At 42.3% G+C, this 15,762-nt stretch overlaps 1 protein-coding gene across 1 annotated transcript; it reads left to right on the top strand.

The window, feature by feature from the left end:
• The first annotated feature begins 482 nt into the window (after positions 1-482).
• LOC120978078 (homeobox protein CDX-1-like) lies at positions 483-15,318 on the top strand. Its single transcript, XM_040406313.1, has 3 exons — positions 483-909; positions 13,559-13,704; positions 15,112-15,318. Exons 1-3 carry the CDS (start codon positions 483-485, stop codon positions 15,316-15,318), a joined length of 780 nt encoding a protein of 259 aa, XP_040262247.1.
• Positions 15,319-15,762: the final 444 nt, after the last annotated feature.

The following is a 15,762-nucleotide window of genomic DNA, read 5'->3' as shown; positions in this document are numbered from 1 at the left end:
TCTCTTTTACCGTTATACTATTATACTAAACAAAGCTCAAGGGAACGCCCCGTAAAAAAACATTATGGGCATTTACACGGGAATATGGTCAGTATTTTTTAAGCAGCATTGGGATCAAATGTGAGAAAGCTTATCTCTTGCTTCTACCCTGTCATAAATTAAACTGTTTCTAGGGTGGGGACTTCAGAAGGGACAGCTGGGAAAAGGAAGCACCATAACCTAAAGCAAGGTGGAGTTGGCCGCATGCTTCTTTTTTTCATTTCAATGCTAATGGAATTTCAAAGGAAGTGGCAGCAACCTCTACATCAGAAGGGACAACTTGTTAAGCCTGGATCTTCACCACCATAAGTTCTCCACTGACAGATACATGGGAGAAGCAAAAGAAACATAAGTAAGGAAAAGAAGAAAAATGGAAGAAAACTTTTGATTTTGATTTGTGAATAATCATGCCCTAAGGTTTAAAACCCAGCAGCATCTCAGCAATGTACGTAAGTTACTTTGAGTACCAAGAGAGCAGCATGTATCCTGAATGTAAAAAGTACTCCAATGGCAATTTACCGCTGCAGAATTTTCCAGTAAGTCCCCACTACTCAAATTATATGGGGTACCATAATGTGCATAGCGTGGACAACCATGGACACCCGTCAAGTTTGTGGGAAAACAATTATGGAATGGCAGTGGATGAATACAGTTACTATGGCCCTGGAATATCTGGAACAAGTTCTCCTCCGGTAATATCTGGATTGTCTAATGGACAGACAAGGTATGACTCTCAAGACTTTAGAGACATGTATCATTCAGGATCTGGGGAAGTACCTGTAAGTACTGTGAATATTCAGCCATCCTCCAATAACCAAAGACTTCAGCCTTATGAATGGGCAAAGAAAGCAATGCACACAAATCCTGCAGGTAAGTACCGCATATATGCAATGTAGAATTGCAAATTAGATAAAAAATGTAATAAGAAAATCACAAGTTAAATGAATAGATTATGTCAGCAAACTTTACATTCTCCATATGCTATAAGTCATTGAGAAACGTGTCGTAGAAGAGAACATAGGGCATAGAGATTCTCCAAAGTGTAATACTGAGCCATGAAATCAGTCTTATGCCCTCTGAACTACAGTATATATATACATACATAATACAGCGTTAAGTTCATTGTAAAAAAAAAAAAAAAAACTAATTGTTACCAATTCATCAAGGCACTTTTACGTCGCGGATTACGCATGTTTTTTTCATAGTATGGTACCAGCGAAGTGTACGACAAATCTCATGTACACTTTGCTTTTTACTTCTTTTTATTATGGAAATACGCTAGACCTGCACGTCAATTATTTGTGTGATTTTTGGTTCAGATCATAGCATCAAATCTGTAACTAAATCCGCGAGTAACACATGCAGATTTTGATGTAGATTTGGCGTGGAAACTGCACATGTTGCAGATTTGTATGTTGCAAATTCACACGAAAACCACACAAAAAAACGCATAAAAACAGTGGTTTTGATTTTTTTTTTGTATGATTTTTGTTCTGGATTTTCTGTTGATGTTGACAATCCCATTGAAGCCAATGGAGAAAACCACTATGTATAAGGCTACCTGCACTTATGCGGAAAATACACGGCGTAGTAAAGTGTAGGAGATTAGACACATTTCTTGTTCACTTAGAATTTTTGGATATTGACCTGCCGTGCGGATTTTGAAATCCACAGCATGGAAATTGTGAGATTTCTTGTGCGGATTTCATCCTTTGCAATGCAAGGCTGAGATCTGCAGCAAATCCGCCCCGAAAACCGGAAGTAGCACATGCAGTTTTTGGCGCAGTATTGGTGCGGAAACACACAGAAAACGGTGCAGAAATCTGTGCGGATTTTCTGTTAGTAAACTTCCGCACAGAAAATACATGACATTGGTCAAATCCCGTCCACTTTGCTGCTACTGTATTATGCTGCAGAGTTTTCCGCACAATAATCCGCCCTGAAAAACAGCCCATAATCCACATTGTGTGCAGGCACCCTGAGGGTGGTCTCAGATGATGCATAATTGGGATGGATTTTTTCGGGGTGAGACTCAGCACCACAGACTGTGTTTTTATAAGTCTCATTCCGCTGCCTAAAAGGTGACTAATTAGAGAATACACTGCAGAAACGATGAGCTAGAAAGTGGTGCCGCGGATTACCCATTGTATTGAAATCCGTGACAAATCCCGGTTTATTTGAGCCGGTTAATTATTGTGGGGTTACTGCATATTTTTCATGGGTTCTGCGGCCTTTATGCGACTGCCCCTCTGAACGGAGCTTGCATAAATCCACGTACACGGCAGCGAACCTGCCGTGTGAATATACCAATAGAGCCCTTCCACATGTGACAAAATACAACGAAAAAATCTGCTACATCAAAAAATACATGCAGTTTTTGCTGCAGAAATGGCTGCAGATTTCCCCCTCTCTATTGTAAAGACTGTGGATTTCTTAGGCAGTGTGATTTCTTACTTTGCCGATATGGTAGAACTCTGCACACATCAGCAGCATGTCAGTCACGTGTGGACACAGGGTGGGGGTCCATCCTAAACCAATTATTGACACTTTTTATATTTTATTAGAATGAAAATTCACCTAAGGCTACTCTCATACTAGCATTTTTACTGGATCCGGCAGAGTTTAGCAAAAACGCTTCCGTTACTGATAATACAACCGCCTGCATCCGTTATGAACGGATCCGGTTATATTATATTTAACATACCCAAGACGGATCCGTCATGAACTCCATTGAAAGTAAATGGAGGTCGGATCCGTTTTCTATTGTGGCAGATTGTGGCAGAGAAAACAGATCCATCCCCGCTGACTTGTATTGGGGGTAATGCCGGATCCGTCTTGCTCCGCATCCCAGGACAGAAAACAAACTACAACAAGTTGCGGTTTCATCTCTCCGGTCTGGGAACACAACTAAACGGAAAACAATGCATTTTGGAGCATTCCGTTCTGTTCAGTTCAGTTTTCATTGTCAATGGGGGCAAAACTGAAGCGTTTTTTTCAGGTATTGAGCCCCTATGCCGGATCTCAATACCAGAAGACTAAAACGCTGGTGTGAAAGTAGCCTAATATGAAAGTGTTTTTTTCACGCAAGTGGTGAAGCAATTCCTAGACTCTAGCCGAGAATGGGAAAGCAGTCTTATAACACAGCGGACGCTACGAAATGGCACTGACCAGAATGGCGCTTTTAAGTTTTTGGTTCATGACTCTGTAGAAACTAACATTTCTGTACAGTATACCAACAACATACAATAAAACAAAGCAGAACACAAGCTAATATATGACTGCATTGTGAATAAGAAATGTCCTAAAAATGTCGTCCCAGTCACATGTACACTTTTTACGTTTTACAATAATAAAAATCAAAAAAGCTCAGCAATAATGTAACATACTAGTCACAACCATAATTGCTGAAAAAATATAGAGCAGCTGAAATTAACAACGGCTACTTTCACACTGGCGTTTTGGTTTCCGTTTCTGAGATCCGTTCAGGGCTCTCACAAGCGGTCCAAAACGGATCAGTTTTGCCCCAATGCATTCTGAATGGAAAAGGATCCGCTCAGAATGGATCAGTTTGCCTCCGATCTGTCTCCATTCCGCTCTGGAGGCCGACACCAAAACACTGCCTGCAGCGTTATACTGTCCGCCTGACGATGCGAAGGAAAACGGATCCGTCCTGGCACACAATGTAAGTCAATGGGGATGGATCCATTTTCACTGACACAATGCAAAACAGATCCGCCCCCCCATTGACTTTCAATGGTGTTTAAGACGGATCCGTTTGGCCAATGTTAAAGATAATACAAACAGATCCATTTTGAACGGATGCATGCGGTTGTATTATCGGTGCGGATCCGTCTGTGCAGATCCATGATGGATACGCACCAAACGCGAGTGTGAAAGTGTGTTAGCGCAGTCTAAAAAGCGTAAGGCCTCTTTCACACAAGAGATACAGAATAAGTCAGGAATAGGATCTGTTAAGGAAGATCTGAGTAAATCTTTTTCTGCGATTGCATTCAGTGTGTGCGTTTGTTTCATCCAGATTGTATCCGCGCATGAAGAAAAACGGAAGACTATCAATCTCCAGCAAGCATGAGTGAATAAAGCATTGCATCCGGATGTCTTCCGTTTTTCTTGCAGGCCCCATTCACTTCTATGGGGCCAGAGCTGCGTGAAAAACACACAATATTGAACATGCTGTGATTTTTCCTGAACGCAGAAAAACGTGTGAAAAAGAACTCTCAAGTGCCGAGATCCATAGAAATGATGGGTCAGGATTCAGTCCGGATGCCATGCGTTCACCACAAATCACATCCGGACAGAGAACTTGTTCATGTCCTTATGCTTGTAATATTACTACGGATTCATCATTTATACAGGGTGGCCCACAAAAATAATAATCCAACGTGCCCAAGGATGCATAGATGTGAATGGGGACCACTTTCAGCATCTTTTGGGACTTGCGGGTAGTTAAAAAAAAAAACAATGCACTTGTTATACTATCACTGGAGGGGGGCTTCTTTTTCTTGGGCCCCCTGCATATACTTCACATACACTAGATACATTTAAATGCTGAAAACATAGGGATATTTAAATAATCCATCAGATTATAATCATGGACGATGTGTAAGAGGCCGTTCTAGTAAAAGACCCCTTTCGCACGTCTGGGTTGGTTATGATGTCCGTGGAGATGTATATAAAGGGCCTGCTGTCGATCCATGTGCCATTTTTTGCCCTCGGTGTGTCTTCTGTATTCCAAGTACTCTGCCAGGATTTCAGGGACTTCTCCTACCAGTGGTCAGTGATGCCATCAGTGTCCTTTCAGTGGTTTTAATGGACCTAAAGACTTCAATGGGCATGTATGGCCCACAACACGCTACCAAAATTGTGCATGTCTCCATTATCTCTCCACTGACCCATGGTAAGTGGAGACACAAGGATGTGTGAAAAAACATTAAAATCAATGGATCTGTGTGCTACTGATGGACAACATGGACACTTCACCTCCATGATCTACTGATGTGTGAAAGAGGCCATAGGGTTAGTTCACACCTTCAGGATTAGGTGCCTAAATCCATATTTAATCCACTGATACTTCGTTGGTGACTAGGGTATATTAAATTCATAATCAGAAAGGAGAATGAGCATGTACATTGCGAAAAACCCATGGTTTAGGCCTGCTGAATGCGGCTATTCCTCGTGTTGATCCGCCATTCACTGCAGAAGTCCAAGTGTCGGCCTCAGGTTTCTGCCTCGGATACTCTTCCAAATAAAAAGCAGATTTGTTGAAGGCAATTCCGACACTTGTGAACCCATCCTAAGATCGGAGGTAATGTTACAATTTCAAGACTGTCCACTAGGTGTCCGTTAGGCTAGCCATACACATCGGATAGGATCCTTTTCAACCTCCATATGTCCGTTTTATTTCTGAGGAACTCCACAGATTGGAAAGCTTCAGTCCAACCTGCTCAACCCTCCTCAGGCCTTACTCATGCATATTAGATTGAGAAATCCGCAGGATCTACATACATGTATATAATGTTCAGCAAACTTTGGACAATCCTAAATTGCAAATAGGAAGTATTTTATTTTAACAAGTTGTTTATTCAACTAGATACATATTTAGTGAATTTCATGAAATAAATGTATACTTGAAATGGGCTGTAATCATTTAAAATATAAGCTGTCAGCAGATCTGTACCTATGACACTGGCTGACCTATTACATGTGCGCTTGGCAGCTGAAGACATCTGTGTTGGTCCCATGTTCATACGTGCTCACATTACTGAGAAAGATGATGTTTTAATATATGCACTGAGCCTCTAGGAGCATGTCAAAGTAGAGAAGGAGTGGTAGTTGCAGAGAGAGCAGAGCCTCTAGGTGTAATGGTAACACCCCCGTTGCACCTAGAGGTTCATTTGCATATATTAAAACATCCTTTTTCTCAGCAATGAGGACACATATAAACATGGGACCAACACAGACGCCTTCAGCTGCCAAGCGCACATGTAACAGGTCAGCCAGTGACATAGGTGCAAATCTGCAGGTAGATGCCCTTTGACCCCTTCCCTCCACTCCAGCAGAAAATTATGTTGACGTGTGTGGGTTTAAAGACGGTGCCCTCTCGCAAGCGCAGTGGGCGCCATAGCAGGCACCCGGGACTGACGTATGCGATCGACAATAACGTCAGTCGCATACATTTAACCCCTCAGATGCAGATGGTCAAATGTGACTACGGCATCTGGGAGGTCAAAAACCGGGAGCGAGCTCTCTTGGCCGTGCACCGGCTTCCCCTAGCAAGGACCAGGGGAGCCGGATATATTGTGCAGCGGCCTCGGTCCTCCTAAGTGAATGGTATCAATAAAAGAACATCTCGTCCTGCAATAAATGAGCCCTCACACAGCTCCATATACAGAAAAATAAAAAAAGTTATGGGGAACAGAATAGGGCGATGCAAAGAAAAAATTAGTTTTTTCCAAAGTTTTTCAGTGTTAAAATGGAAAAAACAATACATATGTGGCATTGTTGTAATCATACTGACCCGGAGAATGAAAGTGAGGGAGGGTTCACATTGGCTTTATTAAATTCCGTTATAGGTTCCATTATAAGGGAATATAACGCAATTCTAGGGCGGAATGCAAAACAGAATCCTTTAAGAGGCATTCCGTTTTGCTACATCCTAATACAATTCTATGGGGCCAAATAACGTTTCCGTTTGTTTCCGTTATACAAGACGAGAAAATAGTCCTGTCGAGAGCACTATTGTAGTTCAGTTGTAGAGAGAATGTTACATTCGTCAGTTGATGGTAACCAATATTCCACTAATTTGGCAAAAAACATCTTCAGAGTAACAGGTGCTTGGCAATAAAACTGGTCAAGCAAGGTGTGAGAGTGCAGCAGCCAGTACTCTGTAGATTAACTGGTAGAGCCGGTGTGGGCTCAGCCTAATGAGACAACAGTCCTTTCAACCTCGAGAATTGTAATTTATAACCAATCTGCCCAGTATATCCTTTTTCCTGGTCATTTAAAAGCAAACCTTACAGAGGACCTGTCCCCTCTCCTGACATGTCAGTGTTAGTAACTAATTGTATTCCCCGGTATTAACAATTCTGCAGCATCTATTGTTATGGTTCAACATTGTACTATTCCTCTATTATTCCTGTTTACAAATAAATTGCCAGCAGTCTGCAGTAAAGGTTCTGCTGGGTGTTACCAGTAGTGGGCGTGTCTGACTCTGTCCACTCAGACTGTGCAGGGACACCCCCCTCCCAACTGGCAACTGCTATCTGTACCTTTACTGCAGGCTGCTGGCAATTCATTCATAACTTCTATTAGAAATAACATAGGAATGACATAGGGCCGTGAGAATAGATGATCCAGAATCGTTATTACATGGGGAAAGCAAATAGTAAATTCAAAAGACATGTCTGGAGAGGTGACAGGTCCCTTTTAAAGAAGATCTGTCAGCAGGATCAACTCATTAAAACCAGGCATACTGGCTGGTAGGGTTGATCCTGTTTATTAAAGTGATATTTTTCTTCCAGAGCTAAAAAAAACTTTTATTCTATAAGCAAATTAGGGCTGCGCAGCAGTGAGGGGTGGGCCCCAGGGTTGCCCCCAGACCCTCAGCTTCTCTGCTCTCCAGCTTTTGCCACAATCCCCTCCCCTTGACTGACAGACACCACCAATGTCCTCATATCTGGCCCTATAAGACCATGCATGCACTACAGATTCTATAATCGGCGCATGTGCAGTACATCTCCTTCGGGTATCCCCACTGCTGAGGTGATTACTGCGCTTGTGTAATTATAAAATCTACAGGGATTATAGAGCCAAGCAAGAGGGCAATAATGGCTGACCCTGTCAGTCAAGGAGAGGGCAAACTCCGAGCTGAGGTGCACCTACCTAAGTTACATATACACTGCGTGCAGAATTATTAGGCAAATGAGTATTTTGACCACATCATCCTCTTTATGCATGTTGTCTTACTCCAAGCTGTATAGGCTCGAAAGCCTACTACCAATTAAGCATATTAGGTGATGTGCATGTCTGTAATGAGAAGGGGTGTGGTCTAATGACATCAACACGCTATATTAGGTGTGCATAATTATTAGGCAACTTCCTTTCCTTTGCCAAAATGGGTCAAAAGAAGGACTTGACAGGCTCAGAAAAGTCAAAAATAGTGAGATATCTTGCAGAGGGATGCAGCACTCTTAAAATTGCAAAGCTTCTGAAGCGTGATCATCGAACAATCAAGCGTTTCATTCAAAATAGTCAACAGGGTTGCAAGAAGCGTGTGGAAAAACCAAGGCGCAAAATAACTGCCCATGAACTGAGAAAAGTCAAGCGTGCAGCTGCCAAGATGCCACTTGCCACCAGTTTGGCCATATTTCAGAGCTGCAACATCACTGGAGTGCCCAAAAGCACAAGGTGTGCAATACTCAGAGACATGGCCAAGGTAAGAAAGGCTGAAAGACGACCACCACTGAACAAGACACACAAGCTGAAACGTCAAGACTGGGCCAAGAAATATCTCAAGACTGATTTTTCTAAGGTTTTATGGACTGATGAAATGAGAGTGAGTCTTGATGGGCCAGATGGATGGGCCCGTGGCTGGATTGGTAAAGGGCAGAGAGCTCCAGTCCGACTCAGACGCCAGCAAGGTGGAGGTGGAGTACTGGTTTGGGCTGGTATCATCAAAGATGAGCTTGTGGGGCCTTTTCGGGTTGAGGATGGAGTCAAGCTCAACTCCCAGTCCTACTGCCAGTTTCTGGAAAACACCTTCTTCAAGCAGTGGTACAGGAAGAAGTCTGCATCCTTCAAGAAAAACATGATTTTCATGCAGGACAATGCTCCATCACACGCGTCCAAGTACTCCACAGCGTGGCTGGCAAGAAAGGGTATAAAAGAAGAAAATCTAATGACATGGCCTCCTTGTTCACCTGATCTGAACCCCATTGAGAACCTGTGGTCCATCATCAAATGTGAGATTTACAAGGAGGGAAAACAGTACACCTCTCTGAACAGTGTCTGGGAGGCTGTGGTTGCTGCTGCACGCAATGTTGATGGTGAACAGATCAAAACACTGACAGACTCCATGGATGGCAGGCTTTTGAGTGTCCTTGCAAAGAAAGGTGGCTATATTGGTCACTGATTTGTTTTTGTTTTTTTTGAATGTCAGAAATGTATATTTGTGAATGTTGAGATGTTATATTGGTTTCACTGGTAAAAATAAATAATTGAAATGGGTATATATTTGTTTTTTGCTAAGTTGCCTAATAATTATGCACAGTAATAGTCACATGCACACACAGATATCCCCCTAAAAGAGCTAAAACTAAAAACAAACTAAAAACTACTTCCAAAAATATTCAGCTTTGATATTAATGAGTTTTTTGGGTTCATTGAGAACATGGTTGTTGTTCAATAATAAAATTAATCCTCAAAAATACAACTTGCCTAATAATTCTGCACTCCCTGTAGAATGAAGCTTTTCTCTGTAACACCGCCAGAGATTTTGACCATACAGGTATAGTTTTATTCGTCAGGGCAACCCTACCGGGCAGAATACTGAACATACAGTACAGACCAAAAGTTTGGACACACCTTCTCATTCAAAGATTTTTCTTTATTTTCATGACTATGAAAATTGTAGATTCACACTGAAGGCATCAAAACTATGAATTAACACATGTGGAATTATATACAAATATATACATAACAAACAAGTGTGAAACAACTGAAAATATGTCATATTCTAGGTTCTTCAAAGTAGCTACCTTTTGATTTGATTACTGCTTTGCACACTCTTGGCATTCTCTTGATGAGCTTCAAGAGGTAGTCCCCTGAAATGGTTTTCACTTCACAGGTGTGCCCTGTCAGGTTTAATAAGTGGGATTTCTTGCCTTATAAATGGGGTTGGGACCATCAGTGGCGTTGAGGAGAAGTCAGGTGGATACACAGCTGATAGTCCTACTGAATAGACTGTTAGAATTTGTATTATGGCAAGAAAAAAGCAGCTAAGTAAAGAAAAACGAGTGGCCATCATTACTTTAAGAAATAAAGGTCAGTCAGTCAGCCGAAAAATTGGGAAAACTTTGAAAGTAAGGGCTATTTGACCATGAAGGAGAGTGATGGGGTGCTGCGCCAGATGGCCTGGCCTCCACAGTCACCGGACCTGAACCCAATCGAGATGGTTTGGGGTGAGCTGGACCGCAGAGTGAAGGCAAAAGGGCCAACAAGTGCTAAGCATCTCTGGGAACTCCTTCAAGACTGTTGGAAGACCATTTCAGGGGACTACCTCTTGAAGCTCATCAAGAGAATGCCAAGAGTGTGCAAAGCAGTAATCAAAGCAAAAGGTGGCTACTTTGAAGAACCTAGAATATGACATATTTTCAGTTGTTTCACACTTGTTTGCTATGTATATAATTCCACATGTGTTAATTCATAGTTTTGATGCCTTCATAGTCATGAAAATAAAGAAAACTCTTTGAATGAGAAGGTATGTCCAAACTTTTGGTCTGTACTGTACATATTACATGATCTGCTGACAGGTCCTCTTTAAGTCTCAGCTAAACCTGCTGATTTCAGCCGCGCCAGCCAACCACCAGGCTACTTTCACACTTGCGTTCGGGGCTCCGCTTGTGAGTTCCGTTTGAAGGCTCTCACAAGCGGCCCCGAACGGATCCGTCCAGTCCTAATGCATTCTGAGTGGAGGCGGATCCGCTCAGAATGTATCAGTCTGGCAGCGTTTGTCCTCCGCTCCGCTCAGTGAGCGGACACCTGAACGCTGCTTGCAGCGTTCGGGTGTCCGCCTGGCCGTGCGGAGGCAAACGGATCCGTCCAGACTTACAATGTAAGTCAATGGGGACGGATCCGTTTGAAGTTGACACAGTATGGCTCAATTTTCAAACGGATCCGTCCCCCATTGACTTTCAATGTAAAGTCAAAACGGATCCGTTTGCATTATCATGAACAAAAAAAAAAAAAATTTTGCATTATAAGCGTTTGCATTATAGGAGCGGATCCGTCTGTGCAGATACCAGACGGACCCGCTCTGAACGCAAGTGTGAAAGTAGCCTTACATGGAGCGGACTCAAATAGATTGAAAAATAAAAATAGAGAAAAAGCATGATTTAAAATAATCAACACATAATCGGACCATAATTTAATATAATATAATTTGTGTGGATCCAGATATCCACATAAGATGCACCTGTACATCTGCGCATAAATACATTCTCTTCAATAATAAATCTAGATAAAGTGGAATACTACTAATGTATAAACAATTGTAATGTACACTCATATAATGGATGTTCACCTAAAGTGCACCATATAAGAACACTCCAGTTCTATAAATGGCACATGGTACATAGGGGCCCAGTTACAGAGTTTGCAGATTCACATCATTCCAGTAGTAGTCCTCCACTGTAGAACACACTAGGCAATTACTTACATTACCAGCCCACAGTGTAATAATTATGGGACCAGGATTGTTTCCATTAAGCTGCCCATACACAAGATAAAGGTTGGCGAAACAGATGATTCTGATCATTTTGGCCGATCATTGTATGAAAGTTTAGAGTGAGTCATCCCAATGGCCATTGGTAGACTTGCTGATCAGTCCTGTTGGAAGACATTGGCCGTGGTCGGCCAAAAATACACGTGTATGGCTTGATCAGTTGACTTGTGCCATTTTCCTGAACCCTAGTGAATGCTTGGCCCCGATTGGCCGGTCCAGTCTGCTATGTTGCTTCTGCCATCTTTCACATGAATGATCCCGTGGACAACTGATCGCCAACTGCTACCTCTCATGTGTACTGGCACTTGGCAATGGCACTTTGCTGCAGGAACACCAGAGGTGTTGAAAAGGAAGTCTCCCCTACCAGATCCTTATACCTTTCTACTTAAAAGCTTTTTTGGGTAAATTCTTGTGAATCTGTAAAATGTAACACTTGCTCCCACATCTGAGCAGTAATTGCCTCATAAATAGCTCTGCACATTGTATGAGAGGTGTTAGAGGGCCCGTAGGGACTGTGAAACCTATGCACAGCCACTGTAACCTGAAACGGCTGTAAAACACAATGCAAGTGAAAGCTAACAGTTATGGTACACATTATACAGCTCAAACATTAGCCTCTGTTCACACCATGTTTTGGGCCTTCACTAAACTCTTAGAAGAACGAGCGATTTTCCATTTTTGTCTTTAACTCCGGAGACATAACTTTTTTATTTTTCACATAGCCATATGAATATTACATACGATGTAGTGGGAAGCTGGAAAATAAAAATCCAAATGGGGTGAAATTGGAAAAAAAAATGCAAATGTGACATAGTTGTATGACTTTCATTTTTACGGGTTCCCTACTGAGCTGTTCCCTTCATTCTCCGGGTCAGGACGATTACAACGATACCACATTTATATAGTTTTTGCGTTTTAATACTAAAAATATTTTTAGGAAAATAATGTATTTTTTTTGTTATTTTCAACTTTTTTATATTTCTCATCAACCAAACCACAAGACCCTATTTTAAGTAACTGGTCACACCGTACCAAAACGGAAAAGAAGGTCCTAGACCAAAAATTGCAAAAAAAATACTATAAAATACTATATTAAAAAAGTAACAAGAAGGGGAGCCTGCATCAGAAATATGCATGTAACATCATACCGATCTAGTAATATAGTAAGCAGGCTAGTGCCTAGGATAACCACTGAAAAGAATCACAACTCTAAACATCTACATCACAAGCACAAAAGCAGAGCTCACCAACGTGCGTATTGCCAACGCTTCCTCTGACCCCCCATCTGCCATACATGTACGACACATGCCGCCAAGGAGTTAGAGAAGACCCATCGCCTCTCCTGACTTGTATTCCCCTGGAAATAACAATTCTCGAGCAGCCATTCTTACAATCCTATGGTGTGCCATTCCTCTATTATAACTGCTAGAAGTCTATGAATGAATTACCAGCAGTCTGCAATGAAGGCCAACTGGGTGTTACCAGTCTGGGTGAGGTGTCCCTGCACTCCCTGTTAGTCCTATACTGCAGGATGCGGGCAATTCATTCATAGCTTCTAGTAGGAATAATAGTGGAACTGCACAACATTATCATAAGAAATGACGCTCCAGAATTGCTATTACAAGGGGGGGGGGGGGTGCAAGGAACTAAACAGGGGAAGTCAGAGATCTTCTTTAATGGCTTTGTCCCATCACAACCATTTACCCTCTGTCCTATGGATAGGGGATACGTTATCCCAGCATACATACATACATACATTTATTTAAAAAAGAAGCCTACTATTGCCTTCATAGGTTTCTATGGGGCTGAGGATGGTCTTTGACCACAGGCTTGTCAGGGTACTTTTTATATTATAATACTAAGGAGTTACTATACACCCGCCACTTACCTACTAAATGTTTGTGATGCTACATATATACATATATAGTATATAAATACATAGCGACATGACTGGGTCACTGGTATAATGAAGCCTGCATTTCCTTTTCTCTGCCTGCACAGGAAAAACAAGGACGAGGGAGAAATACAGGGTGGTCTACACCGATCACCAGAGACTGCAGCTAGAGAAGGAATTTCTCTCCAACAGATACATCACCATTCGACGAAAGTCTGAAATTGCACTGAACCTGGGTCTGTCTGACAGACAGGTATGCTAGCGATCAACCGTCATCCTTAATTAAAGGGGTTTTCCCATAAACAACATTTATCACCTCTCCATTGACTTCTACAACGCTCGACTATCTCCAGCAGTCTCACAGAATGAATGGTGTGGGGGTCCCATATGTGCCCTATGTTGGATGATCACAGGGGTCCCAGCAGTTCATACAGATCGCACACTGATAAATGTTGTGTACTTTAGGCTAGGGCTACACGATGACTTTTTGCGTGACAATAAGTCGCAACTACACTGCAATATGTGTTGCGCGACTTTTTGTTGCACCAATGTCACGCGCCAAGTTTTATAATGATAGTCTATGGTGTGGCACTGCGACGTGACATGCTGCGACTGTGACGCGACAGTCTCAGAAAAATCCATCTTGGATGGATTTTTTGCTACTGTCGTGTCGCAGTCGCAGTATGTCGCAGTGCGACACCATGGACTATCATTATAAAAATTGTTGCGCAACATTGGTGCGACAAAATGTCGTTGTGTAGCCCTAGCCTTAAAGAGGCCCAGTCTCCTCTCCTGACATGTCTGTTTTAGTGGCTAATTCCCATTATTTCCTATGAAATGACAATCCTTTTTGCATCACGCTTTGTTGTGCCGTTCCTCTTTTATTCTTACTAGAAATATATAATAATTTTTTTTTCCGTTTATGTTCTGTTTTTTGTGTTCCGTATACGGAACCATTCATTTCAATGGATCCACAAAAAAAGGTATTCCGTATGCCTTCCGTTTCCGTTCAAAGATAGAACATGTCCTATTATTGTCTGCATAACGGACAAGGATAGTACTGTTCTATCAGGGGCCAGCTGTTCTGCAAAAAACAGAATGCACACGGATGTCATCCGTATTTTTTGTGGATCCGTTTTTAGTGGACTGCAAAATACTGAAAAAGCCATACGGTCATGTGCAAGAGGCCTAATAACGTCTTATTCACACATCAGTGATTTTGAGCCAAAACCAGGTGCGGCTCTAAACAGAGAACAGGTGCAGATCTTTCCCCTATCCCTTATGTCTGTGGAGACTCCAATCCTGGTTTTGGCTCACAATCACTGATGGAAATCACTGACCAAACACTGACGTGTGAATGAGGCTTAATACTGGCAGCACTGATTGGACTGTGTGAGACGGTGCAGGGACAAACTGCAACATATACATATTTCCTTTGCAACAATTTTGATAAATCCCCGGTGAGTTTCATCATTTCATATGATGGTGTGAAAGCTCGGATGCACTCGTCTGTCAGTATCTGGATGAGCTATGTACGCCTTCTCTGTAATGACAAAATGGAAAAGAAAAAAACCCACTAAAATACCATTTCCATTATTTTTGCATTGTGTAAAATGTGGTTTAATATGTTATTAATGCTTTTTTCTTTTCACCACTGCAGGTAAAGATCTGGTTTCAGAACCGACGAGCCAAGGAAAGGAAACTAATCAAGAAAGCAGGGCAGCATGATGGCGGCATGTGCTCCGTACAGAGGGACTCTGGATCTGTCAGCCCAGCACATATGACCGCTATGCTCTATCCCCAGTCACATGCAATGGGTGGCGGGCGCTCAGTGGACAGCGTGCCTCATGTTACCGTATCACAGTAAACATTAATCCTAAGAAAGAAAATGCTAAGAACTTGAGGTGGAAAGGCCGACACGAAACTAACAAGCCACGCTCCAACCGGTGGAACCTGAATATGTGGCAGCGACACAAATCACTGGACACCGAGGACGGATGTGGATAGACTCAATGAGAGAGACAACTTTTTGGACTGATAACGTTTCTTGGGGATGGGCGCGATACAATGCAGGGTGACGAATAAATCTAGGGATAAAGAAAAATTATCTCCACAAAACAATGTTTTCTCTCAAAGGCAGTGGCGTAGCTAGAAATGATTGGGCCCCACAGCAAATTTTTGAATGGGGCCCCCCTCCCCCACTAATTTTTTAGCGACCCTTTCCTTTCATGCCGCCCCCATTCCTGTGGCTAGAAAAGATCGCTCTCTCAGACTAGGCCCGGCAGCTGTCCCATCCGTTTTCTACACTGTC

Source organism: Bufo bufo, chromosome 8, assembly GCF_905171765.1.
Source record: "Bufo bufo chromosome 8, aBufBuf1.1, whole genome shotgun sequence".
In the NCBI taxonomy this organism is placed as follows: Eukaryota; Metazoa; Chordata; class Amphibia; order Anura; family Bufonidae; genus Bufo; species Bufo bufo.
This window is presented reverse-complemented; position numbering and strand designations above follow the sequence as displayed.